Here is a 23,155-nt window from a genome sequence, read left to right as displayed (position 1 = left end):
CCTAGGTATGCTTTTCAACAAAAGATACAAAGAGAATTAAGCAAATTAGATAATAGAAGTAAAATGTAAAGTTGTTTAAAAATCATATGCTCTATCTTAATCATGAAAAAAAAATTGGGTTTCACTTCCCTTTAATTAAAGCTCCTGTGCTACACCCTGTTGATAATATAAATTCTCTATCAATTTTTCATTTGTTTGAAGTCATTCTGGAGGAAGAACAATCTGGAAAAGACATCATTTTACACTATTAAGGATTAGTGACATAAGGATTATATGCTTTATTAACAAAGGTGTGCACAGTATAACTACTTAAGAGGAAATAAGTAAACCAGGTTAAACGATCAGGGAACCACTAGGGCTCAAGCCTGAAATTAAAGGACACATTCCTTGCCAGGGTGCTGAGTTTAAGAAAATACGTTCCTCAGAAGAGGAATCCTAAGATACATATGAACCCATTTTATCTATGGGGAATTTAGAAGGGTCATTCTTAAGGTCCCTGATGAGCCAAAGGACAGAGTAGGATCACCTTACAACACTTGCATGCGTCTGCACTTAAATTTGCTTCATTCTCTTGGTATCCTTTCTTGAAGAAACAGCAATCCACTACTGAGACTTAGCTGAATGCATTGGGTCGTGCCAATAACATGAAGTATATATGAGCTGCCACCTTTCAAAAACTTCTGAGGCTACCTAGGTATCCATTTCAACAATTGTTCTTTTGTTTTGTAAGGGGAGAGCTTTTCATTCATTTAGAAAATCATTTAAATTGTATGCGTTTCTGAAATATCCCTGCTATGTGATCGCCTTAACTGGGTCATAAAATGGGGGAGGCAGGGAATGTATGTAAGACAGAGATGTCTCCAGCAGAACATGAATCTTTGTGCATCCAATGACAAATGCTTCACACTTAGGGATCCTTTATATCAGCTTACTTGCTTTATGGGGTATATGATTCTTGACCAATCCTATTTCTTCAATTTGAAATGCCATCATCACCGAGGCAGCAGCTCTTAGCTTTTTACCTATATCATGGAGTGTGTTAATGTTGCTCATTATGTTGTTCTGTGTATGTGCGTGAGTTTCTGTAAAGGTTTCTGTGTGTATGAGCACTTTTGTGAGTGTTTCTGTGTGTGTGAGTGTGTCCGTGAATGTTTCTGTGTGAGTGTGTCTGTGAGTGTGTCTGTGATTGTTTCTGTGTGCGTGTGTGAGAGAGTATTTGCGTGAGTGAGTGTTTATGTTTTTTTTGTGTCTGTTAAAGAGAAAGTGTGTGTGTCTGTGAGTGAGAAAAAGAGAGATAGAAAGTGTATGTATGTGAGAGAAAGTGTGTGTATGAGAGAGAAAGTGTGTGTATGAGAGAGAAACTATGTGTGTGTGAGAGAGAGAAAGTGTGTGTATGAGAGAGAAACTATGTGTGTGTGAGAGAGAGAAAGTGTGTGTATGAGAAACTATGTGTGTGTGAGAGAGAGAAAGTGTGTGTATGAGAGAGAAACTATGTGTGTGTGAGAGAGAGAAAGTGTGTGTATGAGAGAGAAACTATGTGTGTGTGAGAGAGAGAAAGTGTGTGTATGAGAGAGAAACTATGTGTGTGTGAGAGAGAGAAAGTGTGTGTAAGAGAGTATTTGTGTGTGTATGGGTGTGTTTCTGTCTGTGTGTGCTTGTGCATGTATGTTATTACCTTTACAAAATGTTCAAGTTTGACTACACTTAGGAATTAAGTATGCACACATTTTAGTTACGTTGCCAAATATCTATCTTGTAATATATTACTTCAGAAATTTTCATACCAAGCATAAAAATAGGGTTGCAAAAGCACTTGGTATCATAGCACTGGGTCTTGGGGACAAAAAGTTTGAACAACTCTGGGTTAGAAGAGTTAACTTTACTCCAATTCACTTTACTCCATCTTGGAGGCAAAAAATGACTGATGATTCAGGGTAAGTCGAAGTGATTTAAAGCTTTGGTGTTTTTGACTCCTCCTAGTGTCCTGGAGGGTAATTCCCACATATGATGTCTCATGGACAATCAGCACTTGATGAAATAAATAATAAATATGGTTACAGCAATGTAACTAGCGTGTCATTGTTTTACCTGAGTTTACAAGCTGCTGTTCCATGACTCCACAGCCAAGTACTTCCATCCACTCTCCTTGGAATTTGATCTCCATCTCAAAAGAAGGGTGTGTAAACGGAAAGTAGCAATCAACCCATCTTATTTCCAGACCTAAATGAAGAAGAAAAAAATAAATCCAAAGTTAAAAAAAGTTAAAATAAAAAAAACTTTAACTGATATACACAGAATGTATAGCCTCTGCCAATTACACAGTTTCCTGTGAAAACAAACTCACACAGAAACCATCTACCAATTTTGTTAAATTCAATAAATCTTAAAACTTGTGAAGAAACGCCTGTGTCTACTTTAAACTGAAAAACGTATTGTGCAATTCAGACACCTGCCAGAAGCAAATCAGTTATGTGTGGCATTTCTGCAATAAACTCACAAGGAGTAAAACAAATAACGCAAAATCAGAGATACAGCAGGTGCCTCTATCTAATAGTGTAAATGGGAATGAATGGGAAATTCTTATCTGCAAAGATATCAGTGGATAAAGATACAGCCGATCCAATCTTTATATGCACAATGAAAATAGTTACATTTAATCACAATAAGCAAAATGGCATAGAACAAAAGCATCCATTCATCATTTAGCATTTACTTTTTAAAATTCAAATGACACTCAAGAGGAGCAAGATATTGATATATGGCAACATGAAATTAAATGACAAGAAAAAGTTGCACATTCATATCTGGACTAATGTACACTATTAGAACTAAGCTTGTTGAGGTTCCACAGATTTTTTTTATCATTTACCATCCTACACTATCAATTGCACTACAAACCCATCTGCAACAAGTTTAATACAAATGTAATAAAAACAAATAACACATTACTCTTATCCTGCAGTTCAGATCACAAATAATAGCCTCTAGGTAAGGGTTGCCTGCTTATTGGGACATGGGAAATTAGGTGTTATTATTATTACAATTAAAGGTTGACAATTCAAATTTTATCTATATCTTTCATTTTGGAAAAAAAATATGTATATTTTTTTCATTCTCCTTATATCATACAAGTTGACACTATGAGGCCTATCTATCAAGCTCCGAATGGAGCTTGAAGGGCCGTGTTTCTGGCAAGTCTTCAGACTCGCCAGAAACACAAGTTATGGAGCAGCGGTCTAAAGACCGCTGCTCCATAACCCTGTCCGCCTGCTCTGATGAGGCGGACAGGAATTGCCACAATACAACCCGATCGAGTACGATCGGGTTGATTGACACCTCCCTGCTGGCGGCCCATTGGCCGCGAGTCTGCAGGGGGCGGCGTTGCACGCTGTTGGTGCAATGCTGAATACGGAGAGCGTATTGCTCTCCGCACTCAGTGATGTCTGTCGGACCTGATCCGCACTGTCGGATCAGGTCCGACAGACATATGATAATTCGGCCTCATTACATTTATATATATATTGTCATTTGAGGAACATGATAGCTTAGAATTTGAAAATCAGACATCATTTATCATCCCGTAAGAAGATTGAACAATTGGAATACACTCTTATAAATAAATAAAAAAAACTGAAAAAGCAAACAATAAAGAACCCTACAAAGAATTCCCCCAACAAGGGCAACCTAAAAGCAACTCCTCAGCTGGATTGACTCAAACACTGTACTAACAGTGGTCTAGGATAACAAGCTGCCAAGTTGCCTTGGGTATCTTAAAAACAAACAAAAAAAAAAAAAAACATAATTTCAAAGCAGAGTCTCAACTCTCAATAATAATATTCCTGGAGAGCTATTAAACCATGGGAGAACCTCAGAAATAATGACAGAATATATAACATTCATTGAGCTATAAACCTGTCTAAACAAATACTTACTCAGAGTCATACACCTAAATTACAAGTTTTGCGCTAAACCCGGTGCGTAAATAACGGAAAAAAATTAGCAAAACCACACTTTCCATAGCGCTGCCATTACAAGTTACAAAAAAACCCATCTTTTGCTGTGCGGTATGGTGAGATAATTTCCATACCGAACAAAAGCCAAGTCCTGACTTGACATGCTCGTGCACATATTCCCCCATAGACATCAGCGGAGAAAAAGTGTGATTGCGGAATGGCAATCGCTATAACGCTATCCCCATTGATGTCTATGGAGACAAGAAGGTTATGTAAAAACCCTAACACCCTAACATAAACCCCTAGTCTAAATACCCCTAATCCGCCCCCCCCAGACATCGGCAAAACTATAATAAAACTATTAACCCCTAATCTGCCACTCCCTCGCATCGCAAATAGTATAATAGACCTATTAACCCATAATATGCCGCCCACCCACATCACCAACTCTAAATTAAAGTATTAACCCCTAATCCACAGCCTCCCACATTGCCAACACTAAATAAACCAATTAACCCCTAAACTGCCGACCCCTCACAACGCTAACACCTAAATAAAACTATTAACCCCTTATCCGCCACCATCACAAACACTAAACTAAATCTATTATTTCCTAAACCGCCAAACACCCACATTGCGACTACCTAAATAAACCTATTAACCCCTAAACCGCCGCCCCCCAACATCACAACAAACTAAGTTAAACTGTTAACCCGTAAACCTAACACCTGCTAACTTTAAATTATACTTACAATATAACTACCTTCAAATAAATAAAAACTTACCTGTGAAATAAAAAACTAAGCTTAAACTATAAATAAACCTAATATAACTAATTAAAAAAAAAATATACCAAAAATAAAAAAACATTTCATTTACATCTGTATGGGAAGAGTCCACAGCTGCATTCCTTACTTGTGGGAAATACTGAACCTGGTCACCAGGAGGAGGCAAAGACACCCCATCCAAAGGTTTAAATACCTCCCCCACTTCCTCATAACCCCAGTCATTCTGCCGAAGGAACAAGGAACAGTAGGAGATATATCAGGGTGGGAGCTGTGGACTCTTCCCATACAGATAGAAATTAAATTATCAGGTAAGCATAATTTATGTTTTCCATCTTAATATGGGAAGAGTCCACAGCTGCATTCCTTACTTGTGGGACACATATACCCAAGCTCTAGAGTACACGGAATGCTAATGGGAGGGAAAAAAGAGAGGCGGACCCTAATCTGAGGGCACCACAGCCTCAAAACGTACGCTAGGAAGTAGTGGTAACGGTCGGAAAGGATAAATTAGATTAAACCTCCAAGGAACTGCTAATGCATTTGTTCGCTCCGCCTGAGGGACCCTGTACCTCGACCCCTATCTGGGTAGCTTGGTATTGAGACGTTATAAGATCTTCCTCTTGCAAATCTCTGCAAACACTCGGGATGGAGAGACCATTCTCCTGGATGAAAGGATTGTCTGCTGAGGAATGCGCTTCCCAGTTGTCCACACCCGGAATGTGGATCGCTGACAGTGAACAAATGTGGGTCTTAGCCCACACCAGAATCAGAGATACTTACTTCAAACTAGGGAGCTTCTCGTTCCCCCCTGATAGTTGATGTGAGCTACCGAGGATATATTGTTTGATTGGAATCTGATAAACTGGGACGAACCCAGCAGAGGCCAAGCCTTCAGAGCATTGTATTGCCCGAAGATCCAAAATGAGATCAGGAGGGAGCTTTCCCTCTTGAGACCAGATGCCCTGTGCTTTCCTGGCACCCCAAACGGCTCCCCATCCTGACAGACTCGCAACCGTAGTCTGGACAAAACCAACAAAAGAGTGATTCTCCAGATTGGTTGTCCAGAGAAATATGTTAAGACAGATCCAAATGATCGCCGTTCCACTAGTTCAGCATGCACAGTTGCAACAGTCTGAGGTGAAACCTGGCAAAGGAAATGATGTCCAAGCTGGACACCATGAGACCAATCACCTCCATACACTGAGCCACACATGGCCTTAAGGAGATCTGGAGGGTAAAACATGTTGAAGCTAGCTTGCAACGTCTCTGGTCTGTTAGAAATATTCTCATGTCTATGGAGACTATTCTAGTACCCAATAATTCTACCCTTTTATTTAATACAAGAGAACTCTCTCTAGATTATCTGCCATCCATGGGATCGAAGACGACAGAGGAGATATTCCGAAAGGTCCACTCTTCGAAAAACCTCTTTAGCTAGACCAAACGAAAGGGCAATAAACTGGAAATGCTGGTCCAGGAATGCAAACCTTAGGAACTGGAAGTGGTCCCTGAGGATTGGTACCAGAAAGGAGCACCCTTCAGATCTATCGTTGTCATGAACTACCCCTCTCAAATGAGGGGAAGAATGGACCTTATTGTCTCCATCTTGAACAAGGGGACATTTAAAAACCTGCTTAAGTCGGACGGAAAGTTCCCTCTTTCTTAGGGATCACGAAAAGGTTTGAATAGTATCCAAAACCTCTCACTGCGATAAGCACTGGGACAATAACTCTTAGAGGACAGATCCAGTACACACCCCAGAAAGGCTTCCCTCCTTTCTAGTCAGGAAGACAGGAGGAATCTGCTCAATCTGCTCTTGGGTGGCTGAGACTTAAAACCTATCTTGTAGCCCTGAGCGATGACCTCCAAGACCCATGGATCCGGCACGTCCCTGAACCAAGCGACTGAAAAGAGCGACATACTGTCCCCTACACGATCCAGAAGAGGACCAGGGACCGCTCATTCATGCTGACGTAGACACAGCAGGCTTCTTGCTCTGCTTGGATTTATTCCAGGACTGTGCTGGTTTCCAAGAGCTCTTGGTTTGCTCTGGCTTAGCGGAGGACTGCTGACATGGGCTTTATCAGAACGAAAAGAACAAAAAATTATCCCTTATATTAGTTCATATACTCTTGCGGTAGGAGGGCACCCTTGCCCCCTGGACCAGACAAAATCATTCCCTTAAAGGGAGGAAGAAGTCTACGCTTAGAAGTCATATCCGCAGACCATGACTTCAGCCAGAGCCCGACGGGCCTGAACAGAAAAAGCTGAAGCCATAGCATTTAAGCGAATAAACTGCCTAATAGCAGCACAGATAAAAGAATTAAAAACCCTCAAGGCCATAAATCTTTTCTGAGTAACGTCGAGGGGATCCTCCACCCCAATCAAATCCTATAAGGAGTCACACCAGTAGGTAGTTTCTCCAGTAACTGCGGCAACAGCCGCCGCTGGTTGAAACAAATATCCTGTATGTTGAAATATCTTTATTAACAGAGTTTCCATCTTTTATTCATAGACTCTTCAAATGAAGAACTATCCTCGAGCGGGATAGTAGTACGTTTAGCAAGGGTGAAGATAACGCCATCCCATTTAGGGACGGAACCTCACAACTCCATTGAGAGTCCAGGACCGGGGACAATTTATTAAAGGGAGAAGAGGGGGAAAGGAATCCAATCCTGTCCCATTTATTTTTAATAATGTTCGCCATATAACAGGAGCAGGGAAGGATAAGGTACCACCCTGTCCTCAAACTCTATCCAATTTAGAAATTAAAGGTTCATCAGGCAATTTGGCATCTGGAACCTCTGAATTCGCCAAAAACTTCCTTTAGAATAAAGCGCAAATTCCTAAACTAAAGTCGGGGTTCTCCACAGACGGAGGTTTAGAGGCAGCAGACTCTGACCCAGAATGTTCATACTCTGAAGTCTCAGAAAGAACTTTATCCTCGGATAACCCTCAGTTAAATCCAATAAATTATCTGATGTACTCTGGGAAGGAGTGCAATATGTAACCTTTCGCTTGCGCTTAGCAGGGCGAGGTAAAGCATTAAAGGCCAGCTATGAAGAAAAGAGATTTGAAAAAAGAGCGCTACTAGCTCATACCTATAAATAGAGAGTGAAGAAAATAAAATCAGTGGCTCTGAATGAATATATAAATATGTTTATTCTATACAATGATAGTGTGTAAACCAGAATGGTAATAACTTAGTTAAAAAACTCTATGAGTGAATACTAGACAATAGTAAGAGATTGACAATAACATATGTGCTTTGAAGATTGCTTTTAAAATTAATATTGGGAAGACAATAGGAAATCAATCAAAACAATCAATGCTGATCCTTATACATTCAAAACCAATTAAAAAAGGTAAAATTAATTCGGTTGGCCAACCTTACAGTCTAACTGCACAGTGTCCTATCAACCTACTGGTCCCTTTATTGGCCCGTTATTTACGGGATCTCTCAGACTTTATATCTGACTTTTTGTTCCAGTATGGCCTTAACTCCGTGGCCTAGAGGCGTTCTAACGATTGTTAAGGAGTATGTAGTGTAAGATATGAATACAAGCTCATTATGGATTTAGTCTGTGAAATTAAACGGCTGTAATCAGTTTGTTATTATGCGTAAAGTCAAAAGTGCACTTGTTATGTTTAGTCAAACCTTATTTTCGTATGGCTTCTTTCTTCCGAATGTTCCGTCTGGTCTCCTGACTTTGTGGCAAGGGGTTCTTCTATGTATAGATGTTTGCCCCTTGTCTGCAGCTTTCTTTAGAACAAACCGCTGATGCTGGAGCTGTCTGTGTCCTCGGCTTTCTGTCAGCGGTTAACTTCAGGAGCGCGCCTTCTTCCTGGAGCTCTCCATTATTGGTGCTCCGTTGTGGGTGTTGTCCTGTTGACAGCGCCTTGACAGCTCTATGGCAAGGTTTAGTAAGTAGTGTGAGCGTATCCTCAGAGTTTTACAACGCGTTTCAGCTGAGCAATCTCAGCCTTTGTCAAGCATAAAACTCCTTACAGTTCTTTCTGTCTAGTATTCACTCATAGAGTTTTTTAACTAAGTTATTACCATTCTGGTTTACACACTATCATTGTATAGAATAAACATATTTATATATTCATTCAGAGCCACTGATTTTATTTTCTTCACTCTCTATTTATAGGTATGAGCAAGTAGCGCTCTTTTTTCAAATCTCTTTCCTTCATAGCTAGTCTTCTGGGGAGCATAGAGGTAGCTCCCATTGAAATTAGAGCAAATACCTAAAACAGCGCAAGAGTATATACACCCACTAACCACAAAGCATTAAAGGCCGCAGACACCACCCTCTGAACTGGACAGTAACATCTGGTGAAAAAAAGGCCCCCTCCAGATGGAGGATCAGCAATGCTACGGGAAAATTGCATGTGTAGAGATATAAGAATGTAGGGTACACTCCTCACTGGACGACAACTCCTCAGAGGTGGAAGGCTCTGTGGTATCAAACATGTTTGATATTATCACATTATCAAGGAATATGGAACATAATTGAGAGGGCGGAACTAAAGCCTCCTCACCATATAAACAGGAATTACTCATTAGGAATAGAGGGAGTGCCCTCTAAAGTAACAGAATCCTCCATCGCTAGTGCAATAACCGGAGAAATAAAACATTTTATTTTATTGAAAAAAATGGCACCCTTGTACCCCAATGGCTGGAGCACTCAGCACCTCCTATGACCCAGACAGTACAGAGATTTAATCACATAGTGCACAATGCAGGACTATCACTGCTATGAGAAAGTTCACCAAGCTTGTAAGCTGCATGGCTCTCAAAGTGAAAGCTGTATATTCCATAACAGCCTATGAGCCCATAACATCTCACACATAAAGGCAGCATAAAATCAAATAAACATAAAAGATTATTCCCCCCTGTTCAATAATCCCCCTAAGGATATAGTAACCCTTGATTCTATACCGATAAAAGGAGTCACACTGTGACCCTGTCTTCTTGCGTTATCATATATGTATAAAATATGAAACAATCTTACCAGAATCTATGTCGTGGAACAGGAACACAGCCCTTCAAGTGTGACAGATAGTAGCATCACTTCTGACATGGACTTGAGTGAAGAAAGCAGGCAGCGAAACTCGTCAACGCTGATTGCCTATGGAGCTGTTCGTATGAGTTGGGATGGTTTCGTAGAAAGACTCTCCTTGCATCTCCGGACTTTAACTTTTATCTATGCTCTCACTGAGAGGCTGACAGGACTACTTAAAACTCCAGTCCCATCTCGAAGAGTACTACCCCCCATAAGAGACTACTCCAAAATCTTCTAACACTTCTCTGCCAACCTCCTGTGATGAAAGGCAAAGAATGACTGGGGTAATGAGGAAGTGGGGGAGGTATTTAAGCCTTTGGCTGGGGTGTCTTTGCCTCCTCCTGGTGGCCAGGTTCAGTAATCCCCACAAGTAAGAAATGCAGCTGTGGACTCTTCCCATATTAAGATGTATAAACAAAAACTAACTTTACAAAAACAAAGTCTGAAATGACGAAAAATAAAAAAAAATCTAAGATTACAGAAAATAAACGAAATGATCCAAAATAAAAAAAATTAAACCTAATTTAATACCCCTATAAAAACAAAAAAGCCACCCCAAAATAAAAAAAAACATATCTAACAAACTACCTATAGCCCTTAAAAAGGGCCTTTTGTAGGGCATTGCCCTGAAGCAATCAGCTCTTTTTTGCAAAAAACATAATTTATGCTTACCTGATGAATTTATTTCTCTTGTGATGTATCGAGTCCACGGATTCATCCTTACTTGTGGGATATTCTCCTCCCCTACAGGAAGTGGCAGAGAGAGCACCCACAGCAGAGCTGCCTATATAGCTCCCCCCCTTAGCCCCACCCCCCAATCATTCGACCGAAGGCTAGGAAGAAAAAGGAGAAACTATAGGGTGCAGTGGTGACTGAAAGTTTAAAAATAAAAATATATATGCCCGGCGGCCGTGGACTCGATACATCACAAGAGAAATAAATTTATCAGGTAAGCATAAATTATGTTTTCTCTTGTAAGATGTATCGAGTCCACGGATTCATCCTTACTTGTGGGATACCAATACCAAAGCTTTAGGACACGGATGAAGGGAGGGACAAGACAGGGACCTTAAACGGAAGTCACCACTGCTTGTAGAACCTTTCTCCCAAAAATAGCCTCTGAAGAAGCAAAAGTATCAAATTTGGAAAATTTGGAAAAAGTATGAAGCGAAGACCAAGTCGCCGCATTACAAATCTGTTCAACAGAAGCCTCATTTTTAAAAGCCATGTGGAAGCCACAGCTCTAGTAGAATGAGCAGTAATTCTTTCAGGAGACTGTTGGCCAGCAGTCTCATAAGCAAAATGGATGATGCTTTCCAGCCAAAAGGAAAGAGGTAGCCATAGCCTTCTGACCTCTCCGCTTACCAGAATAAACAACAAACAATGAAGATGTTTGACGGAAATCTTTAGTTGCTTGTAAGTAGAACTTTAAAGCATGAACCACATCAAGATTGTGCAACAGACGTTCCTTCTTTGAAGAAGGATTAGGACACAGTGAAGGAACAACAATCTCTTGATTGATATTCTTATAAGAAACAACCTTAGGAAGAAACCCAGGTTTGGTACGCAAAACCACCTTATCTGCATGGAAAATAAGATAAGGGGAATCAAACTGTAAAGCATATAGCTCAGAAACTCTTCGAGCCGAAGAGATAGCTACTAAAAACAAAACTTTCCAAGATAGAAGCTTAATATCCATGGAATGCATAGGTTCAAACGGAACCCCTTGAAGAACTTTAAGAACTAAATTTAGGCTCCATGGTGGAGCAACAGGTTTAAATACAGGCTTGATTCTGACCAAAGCCTGACTAAATGCTCGAACGTCTGGGACATCTTCCAGACGTTTGTGTAGAAGAATAGACAAAGCAGATATTTGTTCTCATAAGGAACTAGCTGATAATCCCTTCTCCAAACCTTCTTGGAGAAAAGACAATATTCTAGGAATCCTAATCTTACTCCACGAGTAACCTTTGGATTCACACCAATAAAGAAATTTGCTCAAAATCTTATGATAAATCTTTCTGGTGACAGGCTTTCTAGCCTGAATCAGGGTATCAATGACCGACTCAGAGAAACCACGCTTTGATAGAATCAGGCATTCAATCTCCAAGCAGTCAGACACAGAGAAATTAGATTTGGATGCGTGAACAGACCTTGGATTAGAAGGTCCTGCCTCATTGGCAGAGTCCATGGTAGAACCGAGGACATGTCCACTAGGTCTGCATACCAAGTCCTGCGTGGCCACGCAGGTGCTATCAGAATCACCGAAGCTCTCTCCTGCTTTATTCTGGCAACCAGACGTAGAAGGAGAGGAAATACATAGGCCAGATTGAAGGACCAAGGCACTGCTAAAGCATCTATCAGTTCCGCCTTGGGATCCCGGGACCTGGACCCGTAACGAGAAAGTTTGGCATTCTGACCGGACGCCATCAGATCCAATTCTAGTGTGCCCCATAGATGAATCAGCTGGGCAAATACCTCCGGATGGAGTTCCCACTCCCCCAGATGAAAAATCTAACAATTTAGGAAATCTGCCTCCCAGTTCTCTACTCCTGGGATGTGGATTGCTGAGAGATGGCAAGAGTGATCCTCCGCCCATCGGATTATTTTGGTTACCTCCATCATTGCTAGAGAACTCCTTGTTCCTCCTTGATGATTGATATAAGCTACAGTCGTGATGTTGTCCGACTGAAACATGATGAATTTGGCTGCAGCAAGCTGAGGCCACGCCTGAAGCGCATTGAATATCGCTCTCAGTTCTAGAATATTTATCGGGAGAAGAGATTCCTCCTGAGACCATAAGCCCTGTGCTTTCAGGGAGTTCCAGACTGCATCCCAGCCTAGCAGGCTGGCATCTGTCGTTACAATGAGCCACTCTGGCCTGCGGAAACACATTCGCTGAGACAGGTGGTCCTGAGACAACCACCAGAGAAGAGAATCTCTGGTCTCCTGGTACAGATGCAGTTGAGGAGACAAATCTGCATAATCCCCATTCCACTGTTTGAGCATGCATAGTTGTAGTGGTCTGAGGTGTAGGCGGGCAAAAGGAACTATGTCCACTGCCGCTACCATGAGTCCGATTACCTCCATATACTGAGCCACTGATGGCCGAGAAATTGAATGAAGAGCTCGGCAAGTGGTTAAGAGCTTTGATTTTCTGACTGCCGTCAGAAATATTTTCATTTCTACCGAGTCTATCAAAGTCCCTAGGAAGGAAACTCTTATAAAAGGGAAGAGAGAACTCTTTTTTATGTTCACCGTCCACCCGTGAGATCTCAGAAAAGCTAACACAATGTCTGTGTGAGACTTGGATAGCTGGAAAGTTGACGCCTGAAATAAGATGAACATTTTTTGTCACCACACTCCTCTTTGCCCTTCCTAGCAGTTAAGCAGGCAGAGAGAATGACTGGGGGGTGGAGCTAAGGGGGGAGCTATATAGGCAGCTCTGCTGTGGGTGCTCTCTCTGCCACTTCCTGTAGGGGAGGAGAATATCCCATAAGTAAGGATGAATCCGTGGACTCGATACATCTTACAAGAGAAATAATACAACGTCCCCCTAACAATACAACCCACCACCCACTAAAATAACTAAAATAACCCTAAGCAACCCATTGCAACTAAAGGTGCAATCTTATGATCCTATTTATAAGATGTAATTTTAGTATTTAAAAACACATAAATCCTCATCTTTTAATTAAAATGTATACATATACACTTTATGCTCAAATTTATAGATTATATGTGTCAATATTACACGTCCAGACTGTACTAGTCTTACACACACAGGCCTTATTGAATAGTAACAATTTGATTTGTTATTTTACAGCCAAGCAAATGCTGAGGAGTGCAACGCAGTAAAATAAAAGGTGGACGTTTAATGAGACAGGAAAAAGATTCAACTTCTGCAATACCGACTCTTCAGTTAAGATCCGGAAAAAAAATTTAGAATGATGTGTGCTTACTAGAGTTGGTAAAGCAGCTCAGTAGCGCAGAAAGTAAACTAACACAACTCAGCAGATCTGGTGCGTGCTTACAATACACAGGAGAGAGCTAACGAATGAAGCACTCAGAAAAAGCAATGTTATGATATAAAATATGGAAATTAAAAAAAAGAAATTTACATAAGTTAAAAAAACCACATATATACATACACAAAATAATAATGTATTTAAAATACCAAAAAATGCCCCTGCTGCCCAATAAAATGACTCCATGCCATAAATCTAGACTAAAAAGCAATATAAAGTTCAATGTATATGAGGTAATGTCTGTGACGTAGGATGTTCCCTGGCTATAATGTAGGTATAGCATATGTACCTGCTAATAGCCTGTGGGCTATGTGAGTGTAAAAAAGTGTCCACTTACATGACATGTACCCACTCTACTGTGCTTACCAGCTGCAGAAATTACTGCTTCTATTAGACATGTCAGCAGAGGCTGAAATTGAAGTATATTGATGACCCAACAAGGAGGACCGGTCCCACAAAAACTGTGGCTGGCTTGTTACTAACTCCCACTGGGTATAAATGTGTCACTGCCCAATACTCCAATCTCCCCTCTGACCCAAGTAGCAGCCCTCTAAGGAGGAAAATGGGTCTCAAACCGGTCTGAGGACTCCTCTCAACAAAGAATCTGGAGCACCTCAATTCTCCATTTTCCCCCTATTGAGGCAAAAATAAGACTGGTATATCAGAAAGATGGGCAGATTAGAAGGAGTTTTCAGAATATTTGCCTCCTCCTAGTGGCCAGGAATTGAATCCCAGGAGTAATGACATGTGGACTCTAACCACCTTATGAAAGAAAACACATTTTTCACAATAAGCAAAGTTAGAAAAATTATATATATTAAGCAATTTTACAATGTAATGCATATAACTAACACACCATATACATATGCCTAGTATACTCATAAAGTCAGCAGCCTTGATTTTAAGAGAGTGGCATCCTGGCCTGCAAAAAGTATTTTCGATTTGTGATGCAGAATCTTTTACAACAAAGCAATATTTATGATTTACTTTAGAACATCGGACATATAATGATAGCTAATATAAAAAAAAAAATACTTAGATGATGGTTACATTTTTTAGTCATTTTGAAGGGCTATTGTAACTTGGTTTGGAAATGTAAGGTGACATTAAAAAATTTAAAGGGATACGAAACCTAAATTTTTTTATTTCATGATTAAGATAGAGAATGCAATTTTAAACAACTTTCTAATCTACTCCTATTATAAATTTTTCTTTGTTCTCTTGGTATCTTTATTTGGAAATCAGGAATGTAAGCTTAGGAGCCAGAGCATTTTTAGTTCAGCACCTGGGTAGCGCTTGCTGATTGGTGTCTAAATGTAGCCACCAATCAGCAAGGAGTATATTAGAAAGGTGTTTACTATTGCATGTTCTATTTGAATCATGAAAGAAACAAATGTGGGTTTCATATCCCTTTAAGTCAACCATTGGTTATGTTTGTTTGGCTTTAATCATTTATGTATTACATGATAGATATATATATATATATATATTGTATATTTCCTTACTGGTAGCCAAACAGACAGAGGGGGAAACCAGGGGAGAGAAGAGAGAAGTGAAACAGTCCATACTGTCCAGAAAACAGAAGAAAAAAAGTTGGTATGTACGAGTGGAGGACTCATATACTGTACTTCTTAAAAAGTAGGGTTTCAAGCTTTGGGTTTCTGCCCAGCTTGTATAAAAGGGACCAATTTTCCTTAGTGAATTCTACCAGAGTAAGCTAATTTGTTGCATTTACTGTAACCTGTGCACCATTATGATTACCTCAAACAGGTTGAATTCCAACATGTACAATGCAGTTCTGCTTGAGCATCAATATCTTTACTTTTTGTTTGGTAACAAAATGATTGTCAGTCAGTTAGTGCTCTTTAACTAAATTAATATGCATGTTCTTCTAGTTACAAGGCATTGTCAGATCTGCATTTCATATTTTGTCAGCAGCCTTGAATTTAAGAGAGTGGTCTCCTGGCCTTTAAAAAGTATGCTGTTTAAAATGACTTAATGTATAAAACAGCTCCCAAAGCAGAATAAAGCCCCTCAGCCAATAATGAGCAGCAGAGTCACAGCCCTGCCAATCACCATATCATGTTTTGGAGCAGCAAAAGCTTTCACCATATCTTTAAACCCTTTGTATGGCTTACACATGTAGTTACCTATGGTCAGTGATGCAAACATTACTTGCCCCTTTAATTCTTAACAAATTTCTAACAAAAAAAACTTTATTTAAACACACATATTATCGCACATATTTGTAACATAGTACATACCTTCACCAAATAGATGTGTTATAAGTTTAGAGAGTGTTTGCTTTAATTGAAACTCCACCAGTTTCACAGCTTCCAAGGTATGTGTTTCTTGTTTGTCAGGTGTGCGAAGGCCTTGCTCAAACAACTGGCAACAATCTTTATGTTCCACTTCAGCAAACAACTGCATGAGGAGAAAACTCGGTGTCAGATTTTATTTTCAGTGAAAATACAGATAAAGCTAAAGCTGTAATGTCAAAACATCAACATCAAATGAATTTGTTAACCGCTGCAGCAGGCTGAAAAAGGTTGCAACACTGTGAAATGAACTACAGCCTTTCTGACAGGCAAAGAGTTTAAAAGGGACATAAAACCCATTTTTTTCTTTCATGATTCAGATAGAGTATACAATTTTGAACAAATTTCCAGTTTACTTGTATTGTCTAATTTGTTTTGTACTCTTGGCATCCTTTGTTGAAAAGCATACCGAGGTAGACTCAAAAGCAGCAATGCACAACTGGGAGATAGATGCTAATTGGTGGCTGCACATGTATGCCTTTTGTCATTGGCTTACCCAATTTGTTCAGTTAGTTCCCAGTAGTGCAACAAAGAATACCAAGAGAATGAAGCAAACCTGATAATAGAAGTAAAATGGAACGTTGTTTAAAATGGTAAGCTCTATCTGAATCATCGACACGCATCGTTTGGATCCTGCTTGATGTGTGAAGAGCCCACGCCGGGGGAACAGCTGATACAGCTACCGAGTAAGCTCTCAGTCCGTTATACAAACGGATTATACCCCTGGTTTATTGAGGAAGACTTCAATCAACACAAAACCTTTTTTGTGATCCTGGATTCGTCAGCAGCACTTTCAAAGGTACAATTGTTATACAGTTAGAAGATGTGTAACCATTTCACACTTGTTTGCTTTACCTTTGGCTGCTCACAATAAAGAAAGAAGGAGGGGGAGGAGGAGTATACACGTAAGTCCTGTATTACAAGAAGGATTCAATTCCTTATAGCAGACATTATTGCACTAAAAACTGTGTTCTCTTCTATCTGAATCATGTCAGAAAAGATTTGTGTTTCACGTCCCTTTAACAAATAAAAAGAATAAATGATAACTTTTGTAGTCTTTTAGAACTTAATAATATGACTGTATTTTGCTTGCACAATTTTCAGTGGGGTGGCTATCGGCACTGAGAAGGAGCAGCTGCTATGCCACGGATCATGTTGTTAGCTCAATATAAGAAAATGTCAACACTTATATGTCTCTCAAGTCCATGTTTACATAATTCACTGGAAAAAAAAAGGCAGCACAGGGATCAAACTTAACACTGAAATATTAACAATACAAAATATCTCCTTCAACTGTCTTTTCATAAATATTTCCCTTTTTTTATTTTGTCATGTAAATGTCTAATTATTTGCATAGGGCCCCAGAGTAAAAATGTGTTAAAAAAACAAAACTAAAGACAAAGGCAGTGTGCATTAGCAGTCAAGCATACTGCTCATTGTCTGCAGTGTTCCCAGTCTGAGTATTAGCAAACTAAATCAGATTAGAAAACTACTTCGTTCAATTGTTATTAACCCTCGGAACATTTAGTTTTCCCTACGTTCCCTTCTGCCTACTGAAGTAAGCAAACTTAATTACAATGTGAAATCTCACACAGCGTTTTAAAACAGTTATTAAGTATTTAGATATTTTTCAGCTGTGACAAATAAGTACAGTTAGGTTATGTAGAAAATGCATTTCTTTGAACATGAAGATTACTGTCTATGGCATTGCCTTAAGAATTTATAATATTCCCTCACAACCATCAAGAATATCATAGTTGCTGGAATGTTATTATGTACAAAACATTATATATGCTGAAATGTATTATGTATACTTAATATGACAGGCTAGTTTGCTGATGCATTTGGTGTGGTTTTCTACATCAGCAGAACTGCATTATGGCCAACAAAAAATAAAATAAAAATGTTTGCAATCTGTGGCTGTTATGGGGGGGAGGGGGCAATCAGTGGTGGTTTTAGAAATTACTTTGTGTTGGAAAAATGTACTCTGCAAAAAACCATAGGAGCCAGAAATCTGAGGCAGCCTTTGTTAGAATATGGTGTGGTCTAGAACAGTGGTTTTCAAAGCGTGAGGTGGGCATCGCCAGGGGGAGGAGCTAGAGCATAAAAGGGGAGGTGCAGGAGCAGTGACACTCTGGACTATCCTATGGAAATGTGTCAAATGAAAGAAAAAGTTGCAGACATCCTTGTTGCAAATAAAAGTCTAATTTATTGTATACAAGGTATATACATATTTTCCAAACAGTAGGTCATAACAAAAAGATCTGACACGTTTCCTGTGCCACCAGGCACACTTCCTCAGAGATTTTCTATGGAAATCACAAGAAGCAGCTGACTTTGGCAAAAGATAAAACATTTTTTAAGAGCTGAAAATGACACTTGCTGTGCCGTGGTGGAATAAGGCAAAGGGCGGGGATGTAAGGCACAAAAAAGCAAATTTCTCTAGATCTTAATAGCTTTGGGTTTCTATAAAAAACACTCAAAAAGAACATAATTAAAAAATCATTCAAAAATAAAACTTATTTATATATAAGTTGTGGCCACAACTATTAAAAATAATTATCAGATTCCTTAACAGGACATATTGCGTGATATTTTGCTGGTTTTACCAGTTATCACAGTTAAATAGTCAGTCTGTTATATTTGTATCCAACAGGAGTGTTAAGAAGTACTTATTTGTATCCAATATTTGTTGTATAAAGTACTTAATTGTATCCAATATTTATGGTATTAATGTTTCATGATACAGTGGTATATACCTCCGACAACTGAAGTCTCCGTTTATCTCAACTGGCGTTCTCCAGCCATTACTCCATCTGTTAGACCATATGATCTTTAAACGGCCAATCCTTGTGAGTTCTCAATTTGAATCTGAGCTGCAGTTTCAGGATTTTCGACCGGATATATTGAGTAGTGGAGTTGATGAAAAGGTTGATGGAACTTGCGTTCATTGGTTTAATCACAGATAATGATCCTCTGCTTGGAAGTTGCAGACCAGCTTTAATTCAGCTGTCCGTCTCAATATCCAGCATCTGTCACTTCTACGCGTTTCAGCATCTATAAGTGTACATTTTTAAAGATCTTCTTTTACTGATTTCTCGAAAAGCTCTAAATAGTTTCCTATATCCTGGGTTGGGTAATAATTAGATTTTGATTTTAAATCAGTGTGGCTATATTGATCTCTTATATGTGGGGTTTGGGCTAGAGAGCATTCTATCAGATTTTTTAAGGAAGTGTCTTTTTAGGGTTAGTTTACATATATAATGATTCACATTAATCATTGTCTCAAATCTATTTTGCATGTCTGCATGTTGGAGCAAAGGATAGACCTCTATTTAAAACATTTTCTTGTTCTTTATATATTTGTGAATTTATACATCCAAACCCTATAGTCTGTATTACTACGGGGGGCACTCTACCTTCTCTTGTTTTGGATGTAAGGCACAGAGGTCAAAATTACTCAGGGACTGCATTGAATTTGTTGTCTTCATCAGTAACTTGCGTTTAACACAGGAGTAACAAAGTGCAAATGAAAATGGGAGCTAAGCACGGTTTTGGTTGAGCAGCTGTGTGTGAACCCTGCATCAGATTTACATTCACCATATTAAAACTAAAAATAAATATTAAAATATTCTTTAAAGAGAAAAAATAAAGGGACATCTATTATGGGGGGGGGGGGGGGGGTGTAGTCTTGTAAATGTTGTCAGAGAGTAGGCTCGCCGTCTAAGACTTTAAAAAAATCTGGTCTAGAATCATCCATGACTGTCATTATTTCGCCTCCTGCCTTTATTGCATCTTTCTCCTGAGTTTCTTTTTAAATTACCCTTTTTCTTCATCTGGCCTAAGAATATGGCAAACGTTGGTGGGTGGCAAATTTTGAGCACCCCTGAGCATAGGTATTGTACCCTCTGCATATACATGACCTGTGTTGGGAGTGCACATAATTCAGTCATGTCCCCATTAAGATATACATGCTCTTTTCCCTCTGTTCACAAAAAGAATGTAGAGGTAATCAATGACAATAGCAACATTACGGTAGGCAATATGGAAAATAATACACGTAGGGCTAGATTACAAAAAAGGGGCAAAGTGGCAAATTTCTGACAATAATGTTTATTGCAACTGAAAGACTAAAAAAAAATATAACAAATATCTATCTATCAACAGCAACAAACTGATATATAATAAATGGTATACAATATGGTACTCTGCTCTTTACAGACTGCTGCCTTCCTTACACCTAGATTTAGAGTTTTGCGTTAGAAGGGGTGCGTTAGCTACGCGTGTTTTTTCCCCCCCGCACCTTTTAAACAATGCTGGTATTTAGAGTTCTCTGAAGGGCTGCGTTAGGCTCCCGCCACTGCAACTCTCAATACCAGCGTTGCTTACGGACGCGGCCAGCTTCAAAAACGTGCTCATGCACGATTTCCCCATAGGAAACAATGGGGCAGTTTGAGCTAAAAAAAAACCTAACACCTGCAAAAAAGCAGCGTTCAGCTCCTAACGCAGCCCCATTGTTTCCTATGGGGAAAAACTTCCTAAGTCTGCACCTAACACTCTAACATGAACCCTGAGTCTAAACACCCCTAACCTTACACTTATTAACCCCTAATCTGCCGTCCCCGCTATCGCTGACCCCTGCATATTATTATTAACCCCTAATCTGCCGCTCCGTACACCACCGCAACATACATTATAGCTATGTACCCCTAATCTGCTGCCCCTAACATTGCCGACCCCTATATTATATTTATTAACCCCTAATCTGCCCCCCCAACGTCGCCGCTACCTAACTACACTTATTAAGCCCTAATCTGCCGACCGGACCTCGCCGCCACTATAATAAATGTATTAACCCTTAAAGCTAAGTCTAACCCTAACACCAACACCCCCATAAGTTAAATTTAATTTAAATCTAACGAAATAAAATAAATCTTATTAAATAAATTAATCCTATTTAAAGCTAAATACTTACCTGTAAAATAAACCCTAATATAGCTACAATATAACAAATAATTATATTGTAGCTATTTTAGCATTTATATTTATTTTACAGGCAACTTTGTATTTATTTTAACTAGGTACGTTAGCTATTAAATAGTTAATAACTATTTAATAGCTACCTAGTTAAAATAATTACAAAATTACCTGTAAAATAAATCCTAACCTAAGTTACAATTAAACCTAACACTACACTATCAATAAATAAATTAACTAAACTACCTACAATTATCTACAATTAAATCAACTAAAATAAATTACAAAAAACAAACAAACACTAAATTACAAATAATAAAAAAGATTACAAGAATTTTAAACTAATTACACCTACTCTAAGCCCCCTAAAAAAATAACAAAGCCCCCCAAAATAAAAAAATGCCCTACCCTATTCTAAAATAAAAATTTAACAGCTCTTTTACCTTACCAGCCCTTAAAAGGGCCTTTTGCGGGGCATGCCCCAAAGAAAACAGCTCTTTTGCATTTAAAAAAAAACATACAATACCCCCCCAAACATTACAACCCACCACCCACATACCCCTAATCTAACCCAAACACCCCTTAAAAAACCTAACACTAAGCCCCTGAAGATCTCCCTACCTTATCTTCACCACCCCGGGTATCACTGATCCGTCCAGAAGAGGGTCCGAAGTCTTCATCCTATCCGACAAGAAGAGGTCCAGAAGAGGGTCCGAAGTCTTCATCCTATCCGGCAAGAAGAGGACATCCGGACCGGTAGACATGTTCATCCAGGCGGCGTCTTCTATCTTCATCCATCCGGCGCAGAGCGGGACCATCTTGAAGCAGCCGACGCGATCCATCCTCTTCTTCCGGCGACTCCCGACGAATGAAGGTTCTTTTAAGTGACGTCATCCAAGATGGCGTCCCTCGAATTCCGATTGGCTGATAGGATTCTATCAGCCAATCGGAATTAAGGTAGGAAAAATCGGATTGGCTGATTGAATCAGCCAATCAGATTCAAGTTCAATCGGATTGGCTGATCTGATCAGCCAATCAGATTGAGCTCGCATACTATTGGCTGTTCCGATCAGCCAATCGAATGCAAGCTCAATCTGATTGGCGGATCCAATCAGCCAATCGGATTGAACTTGAATCTGATTGGCTGATTCAATCAGCCAATCAGATTTTTCCTACCTTAATTCTGATTGGCTGATAGAATCCTATCAGCCAATCGGAATTCGAGGGACGCCATCTTGGATGACGTCACTTAAAGGAACCTTCATTCATCGGGAGTCGCCGGAAGAAGAGGATGGATCTGCGTCGGCTGCTTCAAGATGGTCCCGCTCCGCGCCGGATGGATGAAGATAGAAGACGCCGCCTGGATGAACATGTCTACCGGTCCGGATGTCCTCTTCTTGCCGGATAGGATGAAGACTTCGGACCCTCTTCTGGACCTCTTCTTGCCGGATAGGATGAAGACTTCGGACCCTCTTCTGGACGGATCGGTGATACCCGGCGTGGTGAAGATAAGGTAGGGAGATCTTCAGGGGCTTAGTGTTAGGTTTTTTAAGGGGTGTTTGGGTTAGATTAGGGGTATGTGGGTGGTGGGTTGTAATGTTGGGGGTGGTATTGTATGTTTTTTTTAAATGCAAAAGAGCTGTTTTCTTTGGGGCATGCCCCGCAAAAGGCCATTTTAAGGGCTGGTAAGGTAAAATAGCTGTTACATTTTTATTTTAGAATAGGGTAGGGCATTTTTTTATTTTTGGGGGCTTTGTTATTTTTTTTAGGGGGCTTAGAGTAGGTGTAATTAGTTTAAAATTCTTGTAATCTTTTTTTATTTTTTGTAATTTAGTGTTTGTTTGTTTTTTGTAATTTAGTTTAGTTGATTTAATTGTAGATAATTGTAGGTAGTTTAGTTAATTTATTTATTGATAGTGTAGTGTTAGGTTTAATTGTAACTTAGGTTAGGATTTATTTTACAGGTAATTTTGTAATTATTTTAACTAGGTAGCTATTAAATAGTTATTAACTATTTAATAG

General features: G+C 39.5%; 1 protein-coding gene across 2 annotated transcripts in view; it reads right to left on the bottom strand.

Annotated features, from left to right (window-relative positions):
• The window catches only part of FARS2 (phenylalanyl-tRNA synthetase 2, mitochondrial), an 830,248-nt gene that overhangs the window by 531,682 nt on the left and 275,411 nt on the right, over positions 1-23,155 (bottom strand). For both annotated transcript variants that reach the window (XM_053714701.1, XM_053714702.1), the window contains exons 4-5: positions 16,103-16,262; positions 2,089-2,220 (exon numbers count right to left, since the gene is read on the bottom strand). In XM_053714701.1, coding sequence (XP_053570676.1) covers positions 2,089-2,220; positions 16,103-16,262 — 292 coding nt within the window. The remainder of the gene's footprint in view (positions 1-2,088; positions 2,221-16,102; positions 16,263-23,155) is intronic.

Source organism: Bombina bombina, chromosome 5 (assembly GCF_027579735.1).
Source record: "Bombina bombina isolate aBomBom1 chromosome 5, aBomBom1.pri, whole genome shotgun sequence".
Classification (NCBI taxonomy): domain Eukaryota; kingdom Metazoa; phylum Chordata; class Amphibia; order Anura; family Bombinatoridae; genus Bombina; species Bombina bombina.
This window is presented reverse-complemented; position numbering and strand designations above follow the sequence as displayed.